We start from the raw sequence: 21,107 nt of genomic DNA on the forward strand, positions 1-21,107 counted from the left end.
GTAAACATCCCTTGTAATAGGAATATGGCATGACAGGTCCTCTTTACAGTGAGATATGGGGTCAATAAGACCCACATCTCACCTCTAAGCTGAGAAGCCTGAAAAAAAAAAAAAAGATTCTGGATTTGATCGTATTGGCGAGTCGGTAGAAGCACCGGAGGGCAGCGGGAGGGGGGGGGGGGGTGTCTATGGCTGGGTATTGCAGGGTATCACCGACTATGGCTGGGTATATCAGAGTATGGCTGGGTATCTCAGAGTATAGCGTTGCAGAGTATTGCGTTGCAGAGCATTGCAGGATATTGGCAGGTGTTGCAGAGCACTGCAGAGTGTTGCACGGTATTGGCGGGTGTTGCAGAGCATTGCAGAGTGTTGCAGAGCATTGCAGAGTGTTTCAGAGCGTTGCAGAGTGTTGCAGAGGGTTGCAGAGTGTTGCAGGGTATTGCAGAGTGTTGCAGGGTATTGCAGAGTGTTGCAGAGTATTGCAGGGTATTGCAGAGTAATGCAGAGTATTGCACGGTATTGCACGGTAATGCAGAGTATTGCAGAGTATTGCAGGGTATTGCAGGGTTATTGCAGGGTTATTGCAGGGTTATTGCAGAGTTATTGCAGGGTTATTGCAGGGTTATTGCAGGGTTATTGCAGAGTTATTGCAGGGTTATTGCAGGGTTATTGCAGAGTTATTGCAGGGTTATTGCAGGGTTATTGCAGGGTTATTGCAGGGTTATTGCAGAGTTATTGCAGGGTTATTGCAGGGTTATTGCAGAGTTATTGCAGGGTTATTGCAGGGTTATTGCAGAGTTATTGCAGGGTTATTGCAGGGTTATTGCAGGGTTATTGCAGGGTTATTGCAGGGTTAATTTTCGGTGAGCAGCGATGTGGGCACTGCAGATGCAGCCCACATCGCTGCTGACACCGATCTCTTCCCCCTCCGCTGTTCCGATCGGTACAGAGAGGGGGAGGGAGGAACCGGCGTCATAACATGACGCCGTTTGTTTACAAGTGATCGCTCCGTCATTTGACGGAGCGATCACGTGGTAAACGGCCGCTATGAGCTGCCGAGCAGCCGTGATCTGTGGACCCGGCGGTCACGGATGCTCTCGAGTGCGCGCCCCAGGGGGCGCGGGAGAGCGGAATTCTGGGAGGACGTCATATGACGGCCTCCCAGAGTTAAGAAACCGCCCTGAAGCCATCATTCGGCTATAGGGCGGTTATTAAGTGGTTAATAAAAGTGCAGCAAAAGCAATGAGCGCAGAGGGTGATCTGCTCAAAAGATTTCTGGCAGGATCTACAGTTATTTTTTCAGAACAGATGTAACAAAACACTTTTGATGGTATAGTTATTAAACCAAAAGGGTTGCAGCTGTGTGCTTTACCAGCTGGCAAAAGTCTTTCTAAAAACGTCACGTGATCACTCTAATGGGGCTCTCAAAGTCCCCTGCCCCCCGATTCCTCCTGAGACTAATGAACCCAGAAGAAATGTGTAATACATCACTTCCAGAGTAACAGCTTGGCTAGTGTAGTCAAAGATGCAGCTGTTCCAGCACAATTTGTGTTTGAATAGCTGCATTGGAGGGCTGGGAAGACATTGGGAGCCTAATAAATCCTCTAAATAAATGTCACCATAAAGAGGACCTGTCACCTGCCCATGCTATCACATACGAGTCCCCCTGTTAGTTAAAAAAATAAAATAAAAAGTATGTGAAAAAAATAAATAAAAAATAGAATTATATACAATAGATAAAAATAATGTAAAAACATTTCTAATGCACCTCTGTCACACCCTATTTAACCACTTGCTTACTGGGCACTTAAACACTCTTCCTGCCCAGACCAATTTTTAGCTTTCGGTGCTCTCACACTTTGAATGACAATTACTCAGTCATGCAACACTGTACCGAAATAAATTTTTTGTCCTTTTTTTCCCACAAATAGAGCTTTCTTTTGGTGGTATTTGATCACCTCTGGGGTTTTTATTTTTTGCGCTATAAATGAAAAAAGACCGAAAATTTTGAAAAAAAATCCATATTTATTTGTTTCTGTAACAGAATTATGCAAATTATAAATTTTTCTTCATACATTTTGGCCACAATTTATACTGCTACATATCTTTGGTAAAAATAACCCAAATTAGTTAGCCTGTGAAAGTTAGAGAGTCTACAAGCTGTGGTGCGAATCGCACAAAATTGATCACATCTGATGTACTGGTTGCCAATCTCATTTCTTGTGACCCGAACAAGTCAGGAAAGTACAAATACCCCGCAAACCCCTTTTTGGAAAGTAGACATTCCAAGGTATTTAGTAAGAGGCATGGTGAGCTTTTTGATGTTGTCATTTTTTTCCCACAATTCTTTGCAAAATTAAGATTTTTCATTTTTTTTATCTTTTTCCACAAAATTGTCATTGTAATAGGTTATTTCTCTCACATGGCATGTGTATACCACAAATGAGACCCCCAAAAAAATTCTGCTACTCCTCCTGAGTATTACAATACCACATGTGTGGAACTTTTTCACAGCCTGGCCACATAGAGAGGCCCAACATGCAGGGAGCGCCATCACGTGTTCTAGGAGCATAAATTATACATCTAACTTGTTGACTACTGATTACACTTTTGAAGGCCCTGGAGCACCAGGACAATTACACGTGACACTGATGACAGATGGCACTGATACGTGGCACTGATGACACTTATACATGGCACTGATGACACGTGGCACTGATGACAGATGGCACTAATATGTGGCACTGATGACAGATGGCACTTATACGTGGCACTGATGACACGTGGCACTTATACATGGCACTGATGACACGTGGCACTAATACGTGGCACTGATGACAGATGGCACTAATACGTGGCACTAATACGTGCCACCGATGACAGATGGCACTAATACGTGGCACCGATGACATGTAACACTGATGACAGATGGCACTGATAAGTGGCATTGATGACACGTGACACTGACAACAGATGACACGTGACACTGACAGGTGGCACTGATGACAAATGGCACTGATACGTGGCACTGATGACAGATGGCACTAATATGTGAAACTGATGACAGAGGGCACTATGTGGCACTGATGACACGTGGTACTGATGACAGATGGTACTTATACGTGGCACTGATGACAGATGGCACTGGGGACAAATGGCACTGACAACAGGTGGCACTGGGGACAGATAGCACTAACAGGTGGCACTGGAGGCAGGTAGCACTGGGGGGTATGGCACTGGGGTGGATGGCACTGGGGCGGATGGCACTGGGGTGGATGGCACTGGGGTGGATGGCACTGGGGCAGGATGGCACTGGGGCGGATGGCACTGGAGTGGATGGCACTGGGGCAGGATGGCACTGGGGCGGATGGCACTGGGGCAGGATGGCACTGGGGCGGATGGCACTGGGGCGGATGGCACTGGGGAAGGATGGCACTGGGGAAGGATGGCACTGGGGGAGGATGGCACTTTTTTTTCCTTTTTTTTTTTTATTTACACTTACGGCCGCTGCAGCCGTTCATCTCTTCCCTCTCACACGCTGTCTGTGTGAGGAGGGAGAGCGCCGCTGAGAGATGATCTCATATGTTTACATATGAGATCATCTCACATTGGACACGCCGATCGCGCTGTAAACGGCCGCTGTGATTGGCCGTTTACAGCGATCTGTGTTTGCCTGTCTCCGGGAGACATGGCAAACATAGAACTTCCCCGATGCGCGCCCGCGGCGGCGCGCATTGCGGAAGTAAACAACAGGACGTCCAGGGACGGCCACCCGGACGAAAGCGCCTGCTCTATGGCCGTCATTCGGCTATAGGGCGGGCGCGAGGTGGTTAAAAAGCGCAGATGTATGAAAACATCAGATGTGCCACACATGTCAGGTTTAGTTGTGAACGCCAGAGTGAGAGCAATAATTCTAGGAGCATAATTTATGGTTAACTTTAAATTGATAACCTGTAAAGGCTTTTAAAGTTTAGTCTAAGTTTAGTCTAAGGAGAATTTTGGGTACTATAGTGTTTTTGCAATTTCACAGGCATTCACAATTTTAATTCTTGACACAACCCAATGTTTTATATTTTACAAAAAATGGGTTTTGTATTGTGTTTGTTTGCAATAAATTTTATTTTAGTGTATTTTTTACTGAATATATGTGTTTGATAAATAGCTGAGCAATTATTGTGCAACATAAAAAATTTGCAGCTACCACTAGTGATGGACGAACTTCCGACGGGACGTTTCGCGAACGCGAAACGCGAACGGGCACAAACGTTCGCGAAAACGACCGTTCGCCGCGGGCTCCATTGACTTCAATGGGAGGCGAATTTCGCAAACCTTTAGGTCGAATTTGCGGCCACGGGGTAATTATTAGGGGGTAGCACGTAGTCCCACCACCTGGACAATAGCATAATACATGTATGAGGTGAATTTGGGATCGATAACTACAAGCATTTTTTTTTTATTTGGGAAATTGTTCTGACAATTCAGGACTATGGAGCTAATGAAGGCAATGGAGGAGAGGGAAGGTCAGGGACCAGGGTAGGCAAACAAGAGGGTGCAGGAGATACAGAGCACTGACAGCAGCACCGTAATACAGAGCACTGACATCAGCACCGTGACATACAGCGCTGACAGCAGCTCCGTGACATACAGCGCTGACAGCAGCTCCGTGACATACAGCGCTGACAGCAGCTCCGTGACATACAGCGCTGACAGCAGCTCCGTGACATACAGCGCTGACAGCAGCTCCGTGACATACAGCGCTGACAGCAGCACCGTGACATACAGCGCTGACAGCAGCTCCGTGACATACAGCGCTGACAGCAGCTCCGTGACATACAGCGCTGACAGCAGCTCCGTGACATACAGCACTGACAGCAGCTCCGTGACATACAGCGCTGACAGCAGCTCCGTGACATACAGCGCTGACAGCAGCACCGTGACATACAGCGCTGACAGCAGCTCCGTGACATACAGCGCTGACAGCAGCTCCGTGACATACAGCGCTGACAGCAGCTCCGTGACATACAGCGCTGACAGCAGCTCCGTGACATACAGCGCTGACAGCAGCTCCGTGACATACAGCGCTGACAGCAGCACCGTGACATACAGCGCTGACAGCAGCTCCGTGACATACAGCGCTGACAGCAGCTCCGTGACATACAGCGCTGACAGCAGCTCCGTGACATACAGCACTGACAGCAGCTCCGTGACATACAGCGCTGACAGCAGCTCCGTGACATACAGCGCTGACAGCAGCACCGTGACATACAGCGCTGACAGCAGCTCCGTGACATACAGCGCTGACAGCAGCTCCGTGACATACAGCGCTGACAGCAGCTCCGTGACATACAGCACTGACAGCAGCTCCGTGACATACAGCGCTGACAGCAGCTCCGTGACATACAGCGCTGACAGCAGCACCGTGACATACAGCGCTGACAGCAGCTCCGTGACATACAGCGCTGACAGCAGCTCCGTGACATACAGCGCTGACAGCAGCTCCGTGACATACAGCGCTGACAGCAGCTCCGTGACATACAGCGCTGACAGCAGCTCCGTGACATACAGCGCTGACAGCAGCTCCGTGACATACAGCGCTGACAGCAGCTCCGTGACATACAGCGCTGACAGCAGCTCCGTGACATACAGCGCTGACAGCAGCACCGTAAGCAGCCCCAGGAGGAAGTCAGCACAGCACAGGGATGGTGTGATCCCCTCATAATAAGAACCCCCAGGAGGAAGTCAGCACAGCACAGGGATGGTGGGAGCCCCTCATAATAAGAACCCCCAGGAGGAAGTCAGCACAGCACAGGGATGGTGGGAGCCCCTCATAATAAGAACACCCAGGAGGAAGTCAGCACAGCACAGGGATGGTGGGAACCCCTCATAATAAGCAGCCCCAGTAGAAATATGACACCGCTCAACCTCTTCAAAGAGGAGGGTAGGGGCATATAGTACGGTGTGCTTTTTTGGGTCAGGGAAGTGAGCCAAATGAATTAAGAAGGTCTGTGTGCTTGATTCCAAAAATTGTTTATAGACATATACATGGTCTACTGATCACATGTGTTGAATTCCTCCGAGATCCATGCCTCATTCATTTTTAGAAATGTGAGGTAGTTAACACTGTCGTGAGCTAGGCGAGTACGCTTATCGGTCACAATCCCCCCTGCTGCGCTGAACGTCCTTTCGGACAGGACACTGGATGAGGGGCAAGCCAACAGTTCGATTGCAAATTGGGCAAGCTCTGGCCAGAGGTCAAGCCTGCCCACCCAGTAGTCTAGGGGTTCATCACTCCTCAGAGCGTCCACATCGGCCGTTAACCCAATGTAGTCGGACACCTGACGGTCTAGGCGTTCCCTGATGCTGGATCCGGATGACACCTGTCGATGGGTCGGCTGAAAGAATGACCTCATATCCGAAGTCACCAACACATCTTCAAACCGGCCTCTTCTTGCAGGCGCTGTTGGATTGGTACCCGCAAATCCTTCTCTGGGAGTGGGAATTGCTCCTCTGCCAGCGCACGCAAAAGCAGAATGCAGCATTTCTCGAAGCAAGGCCTGGAAGTGCTGCATTCTGACAGCCCTCTGCGACGGCGGTAACATTTCCGCCATTTTGTGTTTGTACCGGGGATCTAAGTACGTTGCCACCCAGTACTGGTCCTTGACCCTCATGCTTTTTATACGGGGGTCCCTATTAAAACACTGGAGCATGAAGGCCCCCATTTGCACTCAAGCGGAAGGTATGTGGTGGTGGTGGTGTTGTTGGTGGTAGTGTCTTTGGGGGTGCACATAGCAGAGAGTGAAGAAGAGGGTGCAGATCGAGAGGATGAGGAGGGTGCAGAAGAATAAGGCTGAGTGAGCCACTCAACCAAGTCTGGTGCGTCCTTTAAAGTAATTGAACGCACCTTCTGCAACTTCCCACTTTGGCTCAAGGCTGTTGCTCCTGCCCTACCCCTACCACCCCTGCGGAAGGGCCTGCCTCTTCCTCTGCCTGTCATTTTTTAAATCACCCTGTGACAAAACTCTTAGTCCCTATACCGCTGAAGGACTGCTGCAGTATAGGGCAGCGGTCAGCAGTAGTGCACGTCAACCCTATGTATTGTGGACCGATAGCGGTCCTTACAGAACAGCAGACTGTACTGCACTCAGGCCTATGTACCGTAGCACCCTATACCAAGTTACCAGTCCTTATAAAAACTTTTGTGGACCAAGCAGGTTGTGTGTTAGTGATTAGCAGACTGTACGTCAGTCCCTATACCAATGAAGGACTGCTGCAGTATAGGGCAGCGGTCAGCAGTAGTGCACGGCAACCCTATGTATTGTGGACCGATAGCGGTCCTTACAGAACAGCAGACTGTAACGCACTCAGGCCTATGTACCGTAGCACCCTATACCAAGTTACCAGTCCTTATAAGAACTTTTGTGGACCAAGCAGGTTGTGTGTTAGTGTTTAGCAGACTGTGCGTCAGTCCCTATACCGCTGAAGGACTGCTGCAGTATAGGGCAGCGGTCAGCAGTAGTGCACGGCAACCCTATGTATTGTGGACCGATAGCGGTCCTTACAGAACAGCAGACTGTAACGCACTCAGGCCTATGTACCGTAGCACCCTATACCAAGTTACCAGTCCTTATAAGAACTTTTGTGGACCAAGCAGGTTGTGTGTTAGTGATTAGCAGACTGTACGTCAGTCCCTATACCAATGAAGGACTGCTGCAGTATAGGGCAGCGGTCAGCAGTAGTGCACGGCAACCCTATGTATTGTGGACCGATAGCGGTCCTTACAGAACAGCAGACTGTACTGCACTCAGGCCTATGTACCGTAGCACCCTATACCAAGTTACCAGTCCTTATAAGAACTTTTGTGGACCAAGCAGGTTGTGTGTTAGTGATTAGCAGACTGTACGTCAGTCCCTATACCAATGAAGGACTGCTGCAGTATAGGGCAGCGGTCAGCAGTAGTGCACGGCAACCCTATGTATTGTGGACCGATAGCGGTCCTTACAGAACAGCAGACTGTAACGCACTCAGGCCTATGTACCGTAGCACCCTATACCAAGTTACCAGTCCTTATAAGAACTTTTGTGGACCAAGCAGGTTGTGTGTTAGTGTTTAGCAGACTGTGCGTCAGTCCCTATACCGCTGAAGGACTGCTGCAGTATAGGGCAGCGGTCAGCAGTAGTGCACGGCAACCCTATGTATTGTGGACCGATAGCGGTCCTTACAGAACAGCAGACTGTAACGCACTCAGGCCTATGTACCGTAGCACCCTATACCAAGTTACCAGTCCTTATAAGAACTTTTGTGGACCAAGCAGGTTGTGTGTTAGTGATTAGCAGACTGTACGTCAGTCCCTATACCAATGAAGGACTGCTGCAGTATAGGGCAGCGGTCAGCAGTAGTGCACGGCAACCCTATGTATTGTGGACCGATAGCGGTCCTTACAGAACAGCAGACTGTAACGCACTCAGGCCTATGTACCGTAGCACCCTATACCAAGTTACCAGTCCTTATAAGAACTTTTGTGGACCAAGCAGGTTGTGTGTTAGTGTTTAGCAGACTGTGCGTCAGTCCCTATACCGCTGAAGGACTGCTGCAGTATAGGGCAGCGGTCAGCAGTAGTGCACGGCAACCCTATGTATTGTGGACCGATAGCGGTCCTTACAGAACAGCAGACTGTAACGCACTCAGGCCTATGTACCGTAGCACCCTATACCAAGTTACCAGTCCTTATAAGAACTTTTGTGGACCAAGCAGGTTGTGTGTTAGTGATTAGCAGACTGTACGTCAGTCCCTATACCAATGAAGGACTGCTGCAGTATAGGGCAGCGGTCAGCAGTAGTGCACGGCAACCCTATGTATTGTGGACCGATAGCGGTCCTTACAGAACAGCAGACTGTACTGCACTCAGGCCTATGTACCGTAGCACCCTATACCAAGTTACCAGTCCTTATAAGAACTTTTGTGGACCAAGCAGGTTGTGTGTTAGTGTTTAGCAGACTGTGCGTCAGTCCCTATACCGCTGAAGGACTGCTGCAGTATAGGGCAGCGGTCAGCAGTAGTGCACGTCAACCCTATGTATTGTGGACCGATAGCGGTCCTTACAGAACAGCAGACTGTAACGCACTCAGGCCTATGTACCGTAGCACCCTATACCAAGTTACCAGTCCTTATAAGAACTTTTGTGGACCAAGCAGGTTGTGTATTAGTGTTTAGCAGACTGTGCGTCAGTCCCTATACCGCTGAAGGACTGCTGCAGTATAGGGCAGCGGTCAGCAGTAGTGCACGGCAACCCTATCTATTGTGGACCGATAGCGGTCCTTACAGAACAGCAGACTGTACCGCACCCAAGCCTATGTACCGTAGCACCCTAGACAGACCAAGTTACCAGTCCTGATAAAGAGCTTTGTGGAACAAGTGAGTTGTGAATGATTAGCAGACTGCAGCAGAAGGGCAGCAGTCAAGTATAATATTCTTTCTATATTTGGAAGAAAGAATATTATACGTGTACAAGCCTATTACCGTACCACTGATACCAGTCCTGAAAAGAACCTTTGTGGAACTAATAGTAACAGCAAGTCTTTAAAATTATCCTCACTGCCTGACAACACTGCTTCCTGCCTGTCCCTATACAAATTGGCAAAAAAGAGTAGGCTGGAACGATTAGCTGGAACAGCTCTTTTGTGGACCTGATAGTAACAGCTAATGATGATGATGATGATGATGATGAAGAAAGACTAATCTGGCTGAGCTGTCCCTAAAATAGCAGCATACAGCGCTCTGTCCCTTTATCTAAACTGACAAAAGAAACTCAGGCTGCTGACCTAACACCTATACCAGTCCTGAAAAGAACTTTTGTGTACCAAATAGCTAGCGTTTTCTCTGTCCCTACTCCACACAGGATCCTTTCCCTACAGTGACAGAAGAAAGAATGTAAAATGGCCACCGGATCGGGTGTATTTATAGGTTAGGGGGAATGTCCAAGTGTCCATGAGCTGTCATGTCTCAATTGGTTGTCCTGTAACACATGATAAACGTGTCACGAAAGGTTAAAGTTCTTGTATACATTAAACACGTAAGTCCGCCGGGGCGAACGACGGAAAAAGGCGTTCGAACCCGCGGACGGCGAAAGTCGGAAATTCGCCGCGAAACGACCGCCGGGCGAACCGTTCGGCCATCACTAGCTACCACCATTTTATTCTCTGGGGCCTCTGCAGATTTTAAGGTGTGCAAATAAGTGCCATGGTAGGTAAGTGGTTAATCATAACCCAGCCCTGCGCAGAAACTTAAAGGAGTTGTAAAGGTAAAAGTTTTTTATTTATCTTAATGCATTCTATTCATTAAGATGAAAAAACGTTGGTGTGTAGCAGGCTACCCAGCACCCCCTAATACTTACCCTGAGCTCCTTCTCTATATAGCGATGTCCCCGATTCCCTCAGCCATCCAGGACTCTCCTCCTGATTGGCTGGGACACAGCTGCGGCGTCATTGGTTCCCGTGGCTGTAAATCAAAGTCAGTTAGCCAATCAGGGGAGAGAGGGGCGGGGCTGGATCAGGACTCCATGTCTGAATGGACGCACAGAGCTCTGACCTCGGCTCGGGTGCCCCCATAGCAAGCTGATGGTCTATGGAAGGCCTTGTCAGGAAGGAGGGTCAAGAAGCAGCGAAGAGGGACCTAAGAAGAGGAGGATCCGAGCTGCTCTGTGCAAAACCAACTACACAGAGGAGGTAAGTATAACATGTTTGTAATTTAAAAAACGAGAATTTATGATCACTTTAACCTCATTCATAAAGCTGGCCATAGATGGTAGCTTGTTTTCAGCATTAAAGTATACTTTTTTTGTTCTACCAGGTTAAAAGAGAAGTATAGCCAAAGCTATTATGGCTACACTTCTTCTATAGATAGTGAAGTTCGTTGTGCACTTCTGTGACTCATTTTCAGCTGACAGCGGGCTTAGCTCCCCTGTCAGCTGACATAGCTCAGGTGGTTCAAGCTTGGGAAAGATCCCAACTTTACAGTCAGGATCCACCCAGATGCCTGGACTGTCAGCTGGCTCAGAAACTCATGCAAAAAATTGTGAGCAAAAATAAAGTCCAGATGGCCACACTCCAAAATGTATTCCTTTTTTGAAAAACAGTCCATACAACAATGGAGATGAAAGCATAAACTGACGCGTTTCACGTAGCTTTACAGGTGCTTAAACATAGCCATAGTCTCAGCATGCAACTGAAAGCCTGAGCCAGCTTCTCCCATCCCCTCCACAGCGCAGTGCTCAAGTGAGAACTGGAGGGGCAGATCAGAGAGTCAATGACTGACAGTTACCAGCCCTCTGCTCAGGAGAGAGCAGCGGATAAAAATCTGTGTTTGATCACTCAGTTCTTGGGGTAGAGCCAGGGGGAGGCAAATGCAGCTTGGACCAGTGCTGCAACCATCTAGGTGATTAGGTGATTATGATTTTTTTTTTTTTAGTCCCATTCTTCTCTTTTAAACTTTTGACAGGCAAAATGTGCATTATGTTTTTAATGTTTCTTTTTTTCCCCATAAAGAATTGGATGGTAATCAAATGATCGTTTCGTTTTCCGATTCCAGTTCAATGTTCTACCCATTTATGGCCATCTTAACACTTATCCATTCTTATATTAAAGATGCCATTGTTCTTGCTCTCTGCTTTGAGATTAACTGAACAGACAGACAGACAGACAGACAGATAGCTTCAGCTGAATTAAATGCTTACATTAGGTAATGTCTTCCCTCCGAGTCATGTTCATTCATCCTTGAGCCAAAGCACCAACTTTTTGGGAATTTCTGCTCCATTCTTACTGTTGTTTCATTGATCTAAAAAATGGAAAAGAATAAGGGCAAATTTCTGAGGTGCAGTTGGTTGAACTTGATGGACTTTCAACCTTATTAACATATGTAACTGATGAGCAACTAATGGCTGAATTAAATAATGATGTGTGTTTTTGCAACCTGACTTATGCCCCATACACACGATGAGATTATCGGACGAATGATCGTCCGTTTTTTATTGCATGCTAATCTCAGATTGAATCTGATGAGTTTACTAAAGTCACGAAAATTCCCGCACGACAGAAAAAAAATTCGGAAGTGATGTCATGTGTTGTAATGCATTTGTATTGCATTTTCAAACGATAGCTGTACTGATTAAACGTAAATCGTACGATCTGGCATCGTACAAAAAAAAATTCCGTGCATGTCCGATAGAATAATATTGGATGAACTGTCCCAATCGGCTCTCGAAAGCTCTGTACTAACGATCCGATTATCGTACGATCGCTTCGAAATCGGTATTTTCCGTCCGATTTTCGGATCGTGTGTACGGGGCATAATTGTATTGAACTCTGACAAACATTACTGAATAATATGAATAAAAATAGAAAAACTGAGGACATGGACTAACCTGCTAATGAGACCTTATTGATCTTGTTTTGTTCTATTCATTTTGATATTAAAGAGTAGGGATGAGCTTCGTGTTCGAGTCGAACGTACGTTCGACTCGAACATTGGCTGTTCGTCCGTTCGGCGAAATCTGAACTTTTGGTCCGTTCGCGTCAAAATTCGTGTGGCGCTCACGGCCCACAATGCACTGCGATGGCGCAGTGCATTGCTGGCTCATGATTGGCCAAGCATGCACTGTGACCCCGCATGCTTGGCCAATCGCAGCGCCAGCAGCGAGGAGAGCCATGATTGGCCACAGGCAGGATGCCTGTGGCCAATCATAGCTCAGGCTGTGTAGTGCACGCCCCACACTATATAAGGCCGCCATTGAGGCGGCCTCGTGTAGTGTGTTGGCATCTGAAGCAGTGGGTGTTCTGTGTACCTTCAACACAGTACACACCGATCGTTTTTGGCTGATTTCCTATCTTGCTCTTGTGTAGTGGTTATTGTCTGTGCCCTGACCGCAGTATACACCACTATATTCACCTCACCTATATAGCTAGTGATCTATCTTTAATAATAGAGCTTGCAGTCAGTAGTGTTAGGAGATAGTGCGTGCTGTCTGCGTGCTCTGTACCCAGTACATACCGCTATAATCCACCTACATAGCTCTTCTCTATTTGAACCCACTTGCCATCTGCAGGAGTTATTGGAAGTTGTGTGTGCCTCCAGCACAGCACAGTATACATCTGTATATACCCCTTTATCTCTGCTGTTTTCTGGTTATTGTCTGCGTGCCCTGACCGCAGTATACACCGCGATATTCACCTCACCTATATAGCTAGTGATCTATCTTTAATAATAGAGCTTGCAGTCAGTAGTGTTAGGAGATAGTGCGTGCTGTCTGCGTGCTCTGTACCCAGTACATACCGCTATAATCCACCTACATAGCTGTTCTCTATTTGAGCCCAATTGCCATCTGCAGGAGTTATTGGAAGTTGTGTGTGCCTCCAGCACAGCACAGTATACATCTGTATATACCCCTTTATCTCTGTTGTTTTCTGGTTATTGTCTGCGTGCCCTGACCGCAGTATACACCGCAATATTCACCTCAGCCTAAGGCCCAATTTTTCTTCCCCTGTTTAACAGGGGCGTTTAAGTACAATTTTTGATGCAATGCTTTGCAGCGGGGCTAATTCCAGCAAAAAAACTAGAGTATATGGAAGAGGTTTCAGTGTGGTGGCACCAGCAGCAGTGCCTAAGGCCAAATTTTTCTGCCCCTGTTTAACAGGGACATGTAATTACAATTCTTGATATAATATTTCACAGGAGGGCCCCTTCCTGTGCCCACCCAGAGTAACGGTGAGGACTTATAGTGTTGTGACACCAGCACCACAACCACCAAAGGTCAATTTTTCTACCACTGTTCAACAATGGCATGTAATTACAATTCTTGATATAATCGTTCACAGCAGGGCACTCCAGCGCCCACCAAGAGTCACTTTGAAGGCTTACAATGTTGTGGCAAAACCAACACCTTGTTCCGCCATTCCTGCAGAGCATATAGGGCAGGCCCCTACTTTCAAACATCCAACTTACAAACATCTCCTACTTGCAAACGCAAGGAGACAGCAGCAAGTGAGATGAAAAAAGATGGACGACAAAACAAATTATACAGGGGTGATAACCCTTCCCTATGTTTTCCAAAAAGCTTAAAAATAGTTTTTTTGACTGGAGCTACACTTTAAAAATGTACCAGTTGAAAATTACAAACAGATTCAACTTAACACAACAAACCTACACAGTTCCTGTCTTGTTTGCACCGCCTGTATACTGCTGTTCTGAGTATATAGGGCCTGGGGGCCACACGCATTTCCTTTTTTTAATATGGGTACAGGGTTCCCCTTAATATGCGTACAAGACCCAAATAGGCTGGTAATGGGCAGGGAGGGCTACCCATGCCATTTTTCTCAATGATTTTCAACCATATTGCAGGAACCAGATATAACATTAAAACCGCAAGCAGTTTTAAATGGTGTTATTTCCGTTTAATGTAATTTTGTGCAGGGACTGTTCTAAACACGGGAAACACGTGGCACTTCACAGGCATACTACAGACACCCCCCAGGCACCATATTTAACCAGTTGCCGACCGCCGCACGACGATGTACGTCGACAGCATGGCACGGGCAGGCATATGGGCGTACCTGTACGTCCCTGCCTTCCCGCGGGTCGGGGGCCCGATCGGGCCCCCGCCCGGTGCCTGCGGCGGTCGGTTTTCGTCCGGGAGCGATCCGGGACGAGGGGGCGGCCATTCATTCATGGCCACCCCCTCGCGATCGCTCCCGACGAATAGAAATCCCCCGTGACATCACTTCCTCTCCTGTAATGTAAACACAGGAGAGGAAGTGATGTATTCTCTCCTCCGTGTCGGTATTTTTCGTTCCGACACGGAGGAGAGCGGATCGGTGAGTTGCACCAACACTCTACACACACAGTAGAACATGCCAGGCACACTCACACCCCCCCGATCACCCCCCCAATTACCCCTGCCCCCCAGTCACAGTGACACCAATGTCATTTTTTTTTTTTTTTTTTTTTTTGCATTGGTGTCATTTGTGACTGTAATAACTGTTAGGGCAGTTAGGGTTAGCCCCCTTTAGTTCTAATGTACCCCCCTAACCCCCCCAATAAAGGTTTAACCCCGTGATCACCCCCCGTCGCCAGTGTCACTAAGGCTGGGTTCACATTGCAGCGGTTTATGAGAACGAATGTGATTCGCACCGCACTGCAGTGCAAATCACATCCGATCTCTGTGCGATTCGAGTTCAGCCATTCGCCGCACCCGCCACACCCGCCGCACCCGCCGCAAATTCGCACGGGACCCTTTTTTTGGCCCGCAGCAGAATCGGATCGCATGGGTGTTCACACCATGCGATCCGAGTTTGCAGATCGCACTGCGATATGCGAACTGATCTGGGGGTGTCAGTAACATTTCACTGACACTCCCAGCAGTTCGCATAGGGCAGTGTGAACTGCCGCCGGGAGGCATGCGATGCGGGAACCCGCCGCGGATTCGTGGCGTTTCCGCATCGCTCCAGTGTGAACCCAGCCTAATAAGCGATCATTTTTCTGATCGCCGTATTAGTGTCACAGGTGACGCTAGTTAGGCAGGTAGGTATTTAGGTTCGCCGCAGCTTTTTATAGCGCCAGGGACCCCCATATACTACCGCATAAAGCCCCCTGATTGCCCCCTAGTTAACCCTTTCACCAGTGATCACCATATAACTGTTACAGGTGACGCTGGTTGGTTAGTTATTTTTTTATAGTTTCAGGGCACCCGCCATTTATTACCTAATAAAGGTTTAACCCCCTGATCACCCAGCGGGTGTCATTTGTGACTAATAACTGTTAGGGCAGTTAGGGTTAGCCCCCTTTAGTTCTAAGGTACCCCCTAACCCCCCCAATAAAGGTTTAACCCCGTGATCACCCCCCGTCGCCAGTGTCACTAAGGCTGGGTTCACATTGCAGCGGTTTATGAGAACGGATGTGATTCGCACCGCACTGCAGTGCAAATCACATCCGATCTCTGTGCGATTCGAGTTCAGCTATACAGATAGTATGGCTGAATTCGTGTCGCACCCGCCGCACCCACCGCAAACTCGCACAGGACCCTTTTTTTGGTCCGCAGCAGAATTGGATCGCATGGGTGTTCACACCATGCGATCCAAGTTTGCAGATCGCACTGCGATATGCGAACTGATCTGGGGGTGTCATTAACATTTCACTGACACTCCCAGCAGTTCGCATAGGGCAGTGTGAACTGCCGCCGGGAGGCATGCGATGCGGGAACCCGCCGCGCATTCGTGGCGTTCCCGCATCGCTCCAGTGTGAACCCAGCCTAATAAGCGATCGTTTTTTCTGATCGCTGTATTAGTGTCACAGGTGACGCTAGTTAGGCAGGTAGGTATTTAGGTTCGCCGCAGCTTTTTATAGCGCCAGGGACCCCCATATACTACCGCATAAAGCCCCCTGATTGCCCCCTAGTTAACCCTTTCACCAGTGATCACCATATAACTGTTACAGGTGACGCTGGTTGGTTAGTTATTTTTTTATAGTTTCAGGGCACCCGCCATTTATTACCTAGTCTCACTAGTGTACCCCTAAATTTAGGGGTGTCTACTTTCCAAAATGGGGTCATTTGGGGGGGGGGGTTTGTGCCATCTTGGCATTTTATGGCCTTCAAAACTGTAACGCCCTTAGAAAGCCTGAAGGCGGTGCTTGGTTTTCGGGGCCCCGTACGCGGCTAGGCTCCCAAAAAGTCCCACATATGTGGTATCCCCGTACTCAGGAGAAGCAGCAGAATTTATTTTGGGGTGTTATTTCACATATGCCCATGGCATGCGTGAGCAATATATCATTTAGTGACAACTTTGTGAAAAAAAAATAAAAAAAGTTTGTAATTTTCCCGCAACTTGTGGCAAAATATAAAATATTCCATGGACTCAACATGCCTCTCAGCAAATAGCTTGGGGTGTCTACTTTCTAAAATGGGGTCATTTGTGGGGGTTTTGTGCCATCTTGGCATTTTATGGCCTTCAAAACTGTAATAGGTAGTGAGAAGTGAACTCAAAAATTTACGCCCTTAGAAAGCCTGAAGGCGGTGCTTGGTTTTCGGGGCCCCGTACGCGGCTAGGCTCCCAAAAAGTCCCACATATGTGGTATCCCCGTACTCAGGAGAAGCAGCAGAATTTATTTTGGGGTGTCATTTCACATATGCCCATGGCATGCATGAGCAATATATCATTTAGTGACAACTTTGTGAAAAAAAAAAAAAAAGTTTGTAATTTTCCCGCAACTTGTGGCAAAATATAAAATATTCCATGAACTCAACATGCCTCTCAGCAAATAGCTTGGGGTGTCTACTTTCTAAAATGGGGTAATTTGTGGGGGTTTTGTGCCATCTTGGCATTTTATGGCCTTCAAAACTGTAATAGGTAGTGAGAAGTGAACTCAAAAATTGACGCCCTTAGAAAGCCTGAAGGCGGTGCTTGGTTTTTGGGGTCCCGTACGCGGCTAGGCTCCCAAAAAGTCCCACATATGTGGTATCCCCGTACTCAGGAGAAGCAGCAGAATTTATTTTGGGGTGTCATTTCACATATGCCCATAGCATGTGTGAGCAATATATCATTTAGTGACAACTTTGTGTAAAAAAAAAAAAAATATTTTTTTTTTGTCATTATTCAATCGCTTGAGGCAAAAAAATAAAATATTCAATGGGCTCAACATGCCTCTTATCAATTTCCTTAGGGGGTCTACTTTCCAAAATGGGGTCATTTGGGGGGGTTTTGTACTGCCCTGCCAATTTAGCACCTCAAGAAATGAGATAGGCAGTCGTAAACTAAAAGCTGCGTAAATTCCAGAAAACGTACCTTAGTTTGTAGATGTGACAACTTTTGCGCAAACCAATAAATATACAATTATTGACTTTTTTTTTACCAAAGACATGTGGCTTAATACATTTTGGCCTAAATGTATGACTAAAATTGAGTTTATTGGATTTTTCTAATAACAAAAAGTAGAAAATATCATTTTTTTTCAAAATTTGCGGTCTTTTTACGTTTATATCGCAAAAAATAAAAATCGCAGAGGCAATCAAATACCATCAAAATAAAGCTCTATTTGTGGGAAGAAAAGGACGCAAATTTTGTTTGGGTACAACATTGCATGACCGCGCAATTACCAGTTAAAGCAGCGCAGTGCCAAAGTGTAAAAAGACCTCTGGTCATTTACCAGCAAAATGGTCCGGTCTGAAGGTGGTTAAAGGAATATTTCCCTTTTTTTTCACTTTCATTGTCAGTAAAATCAGTGCTCCCGCCAAAACTGCCATTTTTAAAAACATTTTAGGCATTGACCCATGTCCCCTGGGGCAGGAGGCAGGTCCCCAAACCCTTTTTAGGACAGTATCTTGCATATTAGCCGTTAAAATTAGCACTTTCCATTTCGAACGTTCGAGTCCCATAGACTTCAATGGGGTTCTAACGTTCGTAACGAACGTGGGGTCCGTTCGAAAGTTCTGGTACGAACTGAACCGGGGGGTGTTCGGCTCATCCCTATTAAAGAGGATCTCCAGGCTCCTTCAGAGCAAAATTAAAAGTCAGCAGCTACAAATACTGTACCTGTCCACAAATCCAGCATTGCCTTCACCCCAGCCAATTTTACGATCTGCTCTCGGGTGCTGCCATGCCATCTTGGGTAAGAGAAAACCAGCAGTGAAGTTGTGCAGCTTAACAGCCGGTTCCATCCTACACATGCATGAAGCAAGCTATGCTTTGTGAATAACCTGGCGGTGGGGGGAGAAGGGGGGTCAAACTTCCAGCTCAGTTTGCGGCAAAGTCAGCCAGAAGTGGGACTGGGTACCTGTCAAAACTAGGTTACCCGCTCCCCCAGAGAAGGTGCCAAATGTGGCAGCAGAGGGGAAGAGGAGGCAAACAAGTGGAACTTGGAACTTGAACCCATTTGGGTGGAGCTCTGCTTTAACAAGTTATACCTTTTCTTTTTTCTGAACTCCATCCTGCTAGGTCAATTTTATTTTAAATTATATACTCCAATAAGTTCCAACTGTTGTTACTAATCTGTATGTTACAAAGGCGCAAATCAAAACTCTAAAAACAACCAAACCATATGAAAACAGAGTCCAGCTTATGTAAACGATACAAAAGAGAACATTATAGACACGTAAAGTTGAAGTACTGTCCCTCAATTGCTATACTTCCCCTGCAATAGTATCATCCTTTCCTATATTTGCTATTTTGACTCAATGTTCAACTCTTGACATTAAGAGATTACATTTTGTGTTACAAAAGGTCCTTGGAACCCCTCCAAAGTCACCTTTGACCTAAGCCCAAGCTTTCCCTATGACATGCCTTCTATCTAAGAGTATGCATTGTTGACAGTTATTATAACAAATGTCTTACCTGTGCCTTCCATAGTTCTTCCTTCTCCTTCACCATAGCTGCATGTGTGGCTCCCATCATGGCAATGAGTAAGTTGAACATCAGAAGAAAGGCAATAACACAAAATGAGCCATACAGTAGAATGTACATTTGAGGGAGGTCCACCGCATAGTTGGCAGGGCCATTGAGGATGTTCATGAAGAGTTGATATGTGCTTTCTAAGGAGGTTGCGAATGGGTAGAATGCGCCAAGAGCTGTTTGGTCTACTGGCACAAATACAATGTACAGAGCTAGAGAAAGAGAAAATACAATTAAAAATCAAGGGGATGATTCCCTGTGATATATAAGAGATAGGGAGAGGCCAGAGAGCAGCAGAGCATGCTGGCAGTTGCTTTTGACAATGGCCAGAAGATCAAAGGTTAAATAGGATTTAATGAGATCCGAGGTGCACAACCTTTAAACGGATTTTAGAATGGAATCAGATAATCAGTTTCCAGTTTCCAAAAAAGGACATTGAAGTTTATGTAAAACCACTTTTAAGTTTTAATTTTGGATGGGGTGTGAAAGGGTTAGTCAGAAGGGATCCCTAATGATGGAGGCTCACCCTCATTATTGGTCTTAGTAAACATTGATACCAGTGCAGAACGTGATGGGAAATCCAATGGGCACAGCAGATGGGGAATTTTCCAGTGGGTAAACCTGTTCTAGTGACTGCCTAAAAAGGGAATATTCGTTCATTTTAGAAATATTTCTCACTTCCTGATGTCTCTCTGGACAGGAGGAGATGGGACGTTACTTGACCAAAAACAAACATAGAATATATCTGATAGAGATACTATACACTCCTTATTCAATCCAAAGTAAAAAATAAATAAATATAAATATATATATATATATATATATATATATATATATATATATATATATATATATATATATATATACCCTCAACTTCCACTATACCATATCCTTCTGTATCGCTAAAACCCCAAAGTGCTGCTGGATTTTTGGATTCCCCTGCAACATGCATAATCGGCAAGCACTCATCATTAAATAATCCAATCTATAGGCTTGGTTTTGACAATGTATTAGAAAATATGAATTGGACAGTATTAGGGAATTATGGGTTGCCCAGAACTGAATTTAAAGTACAAACTGTGAAGACAGGTTGCTGACTCCCAGCACACATTTCCAGGCTGTACTCCTTTAAGAGAACTTCCAAACTGACGGCAGGAATCTTGAACTTTTCCACGGGAATAAATTCCAACACATGTAGCTCAACACTTGAAATGTCTCCAGCAAGGATGAAAGTAGACTAAGCTCTCTCCCTACTCTTTTGTAGGATTGGGGGTTGAACAAGTTAGAGATCACTCATTCACTCTCTAATGATTTATGGAGCAAAGATGGTGACTTCTGTTCAGGCCATCTGCTGTACAGGTATCACGATCAAGCATCAGGCATAAAGACCAGTTGCTATAGCAGTTCCAGGACTACCACCAATGAGCAGTATAGGTACACAGGCAGCCACCCTGGCAGATGACACAGGCTCATCTGAGGTGTGGAGTCTAAGTACTAACCAGTGTTCACCAGAGCTCCTTATTGTGGAGATGGATTTAGCTGCATGTTAGTACCAGGTCGCGGTCCTCAGGATTGCCCCACCAGGTGGTGAGCAAGCTGGGGTCCAGTAGCAGATAAGGATCAAATGGAAGCCTGGTCAGTAAACAAGCCAAAGGGTCGGTAACAAGTGGTTGCAGGTTG

At 46.6% G+C, this 21,107-nt stretch overlaps 1 protein-coding gene across 2 annotated transcripts in view; it reads right to left on the minus strand.

Moving 5' to 3' along the window:
• The window catches only part of LOC143930643 (transient receptor potential cation channel subfamily V member 6-like), an 85,835-nt gene that overhangs the window by 5,142 nt on the left and 59,586 nt on the right, over positions 1 to 21,107 (minus strand). For both annotated transcript variants that reach the window (XM_077455138.1, XM_077455137.1), the window contains 2 exons: positions 19,371 to 19,639; positions 11,729 to 11,829 (listed from right to left, as the gene is read on the minus strand). In XM_077455138.1, the coding sequence (XP_077311264.1) occupies positions 11,729 to 11,829; positions 19,371 to 19,639 (370 nt within the window). The remainder of the gene's footprint in view (positions 1 to 11,728; positions 11,830 to 19,370; positions 19,640 to 21,107) is intronic.

The sequence above is a fragment of the Lithobates pipiens genome, unplaced genomic scaffold (assembly GCF_037356315.1).
Source record: "Lithobates pipiens isolate NorthernLeopardFrog02 unplaced genomic scaffold, aLitPip1_a1.2 Scaffold_25, whole genome shotgun sequence".
NCBI lineage: Eukaryota > Metazoa > Chordata > Amphibia > Anura > Ranidae > Lithobates > Lithobates pipiens.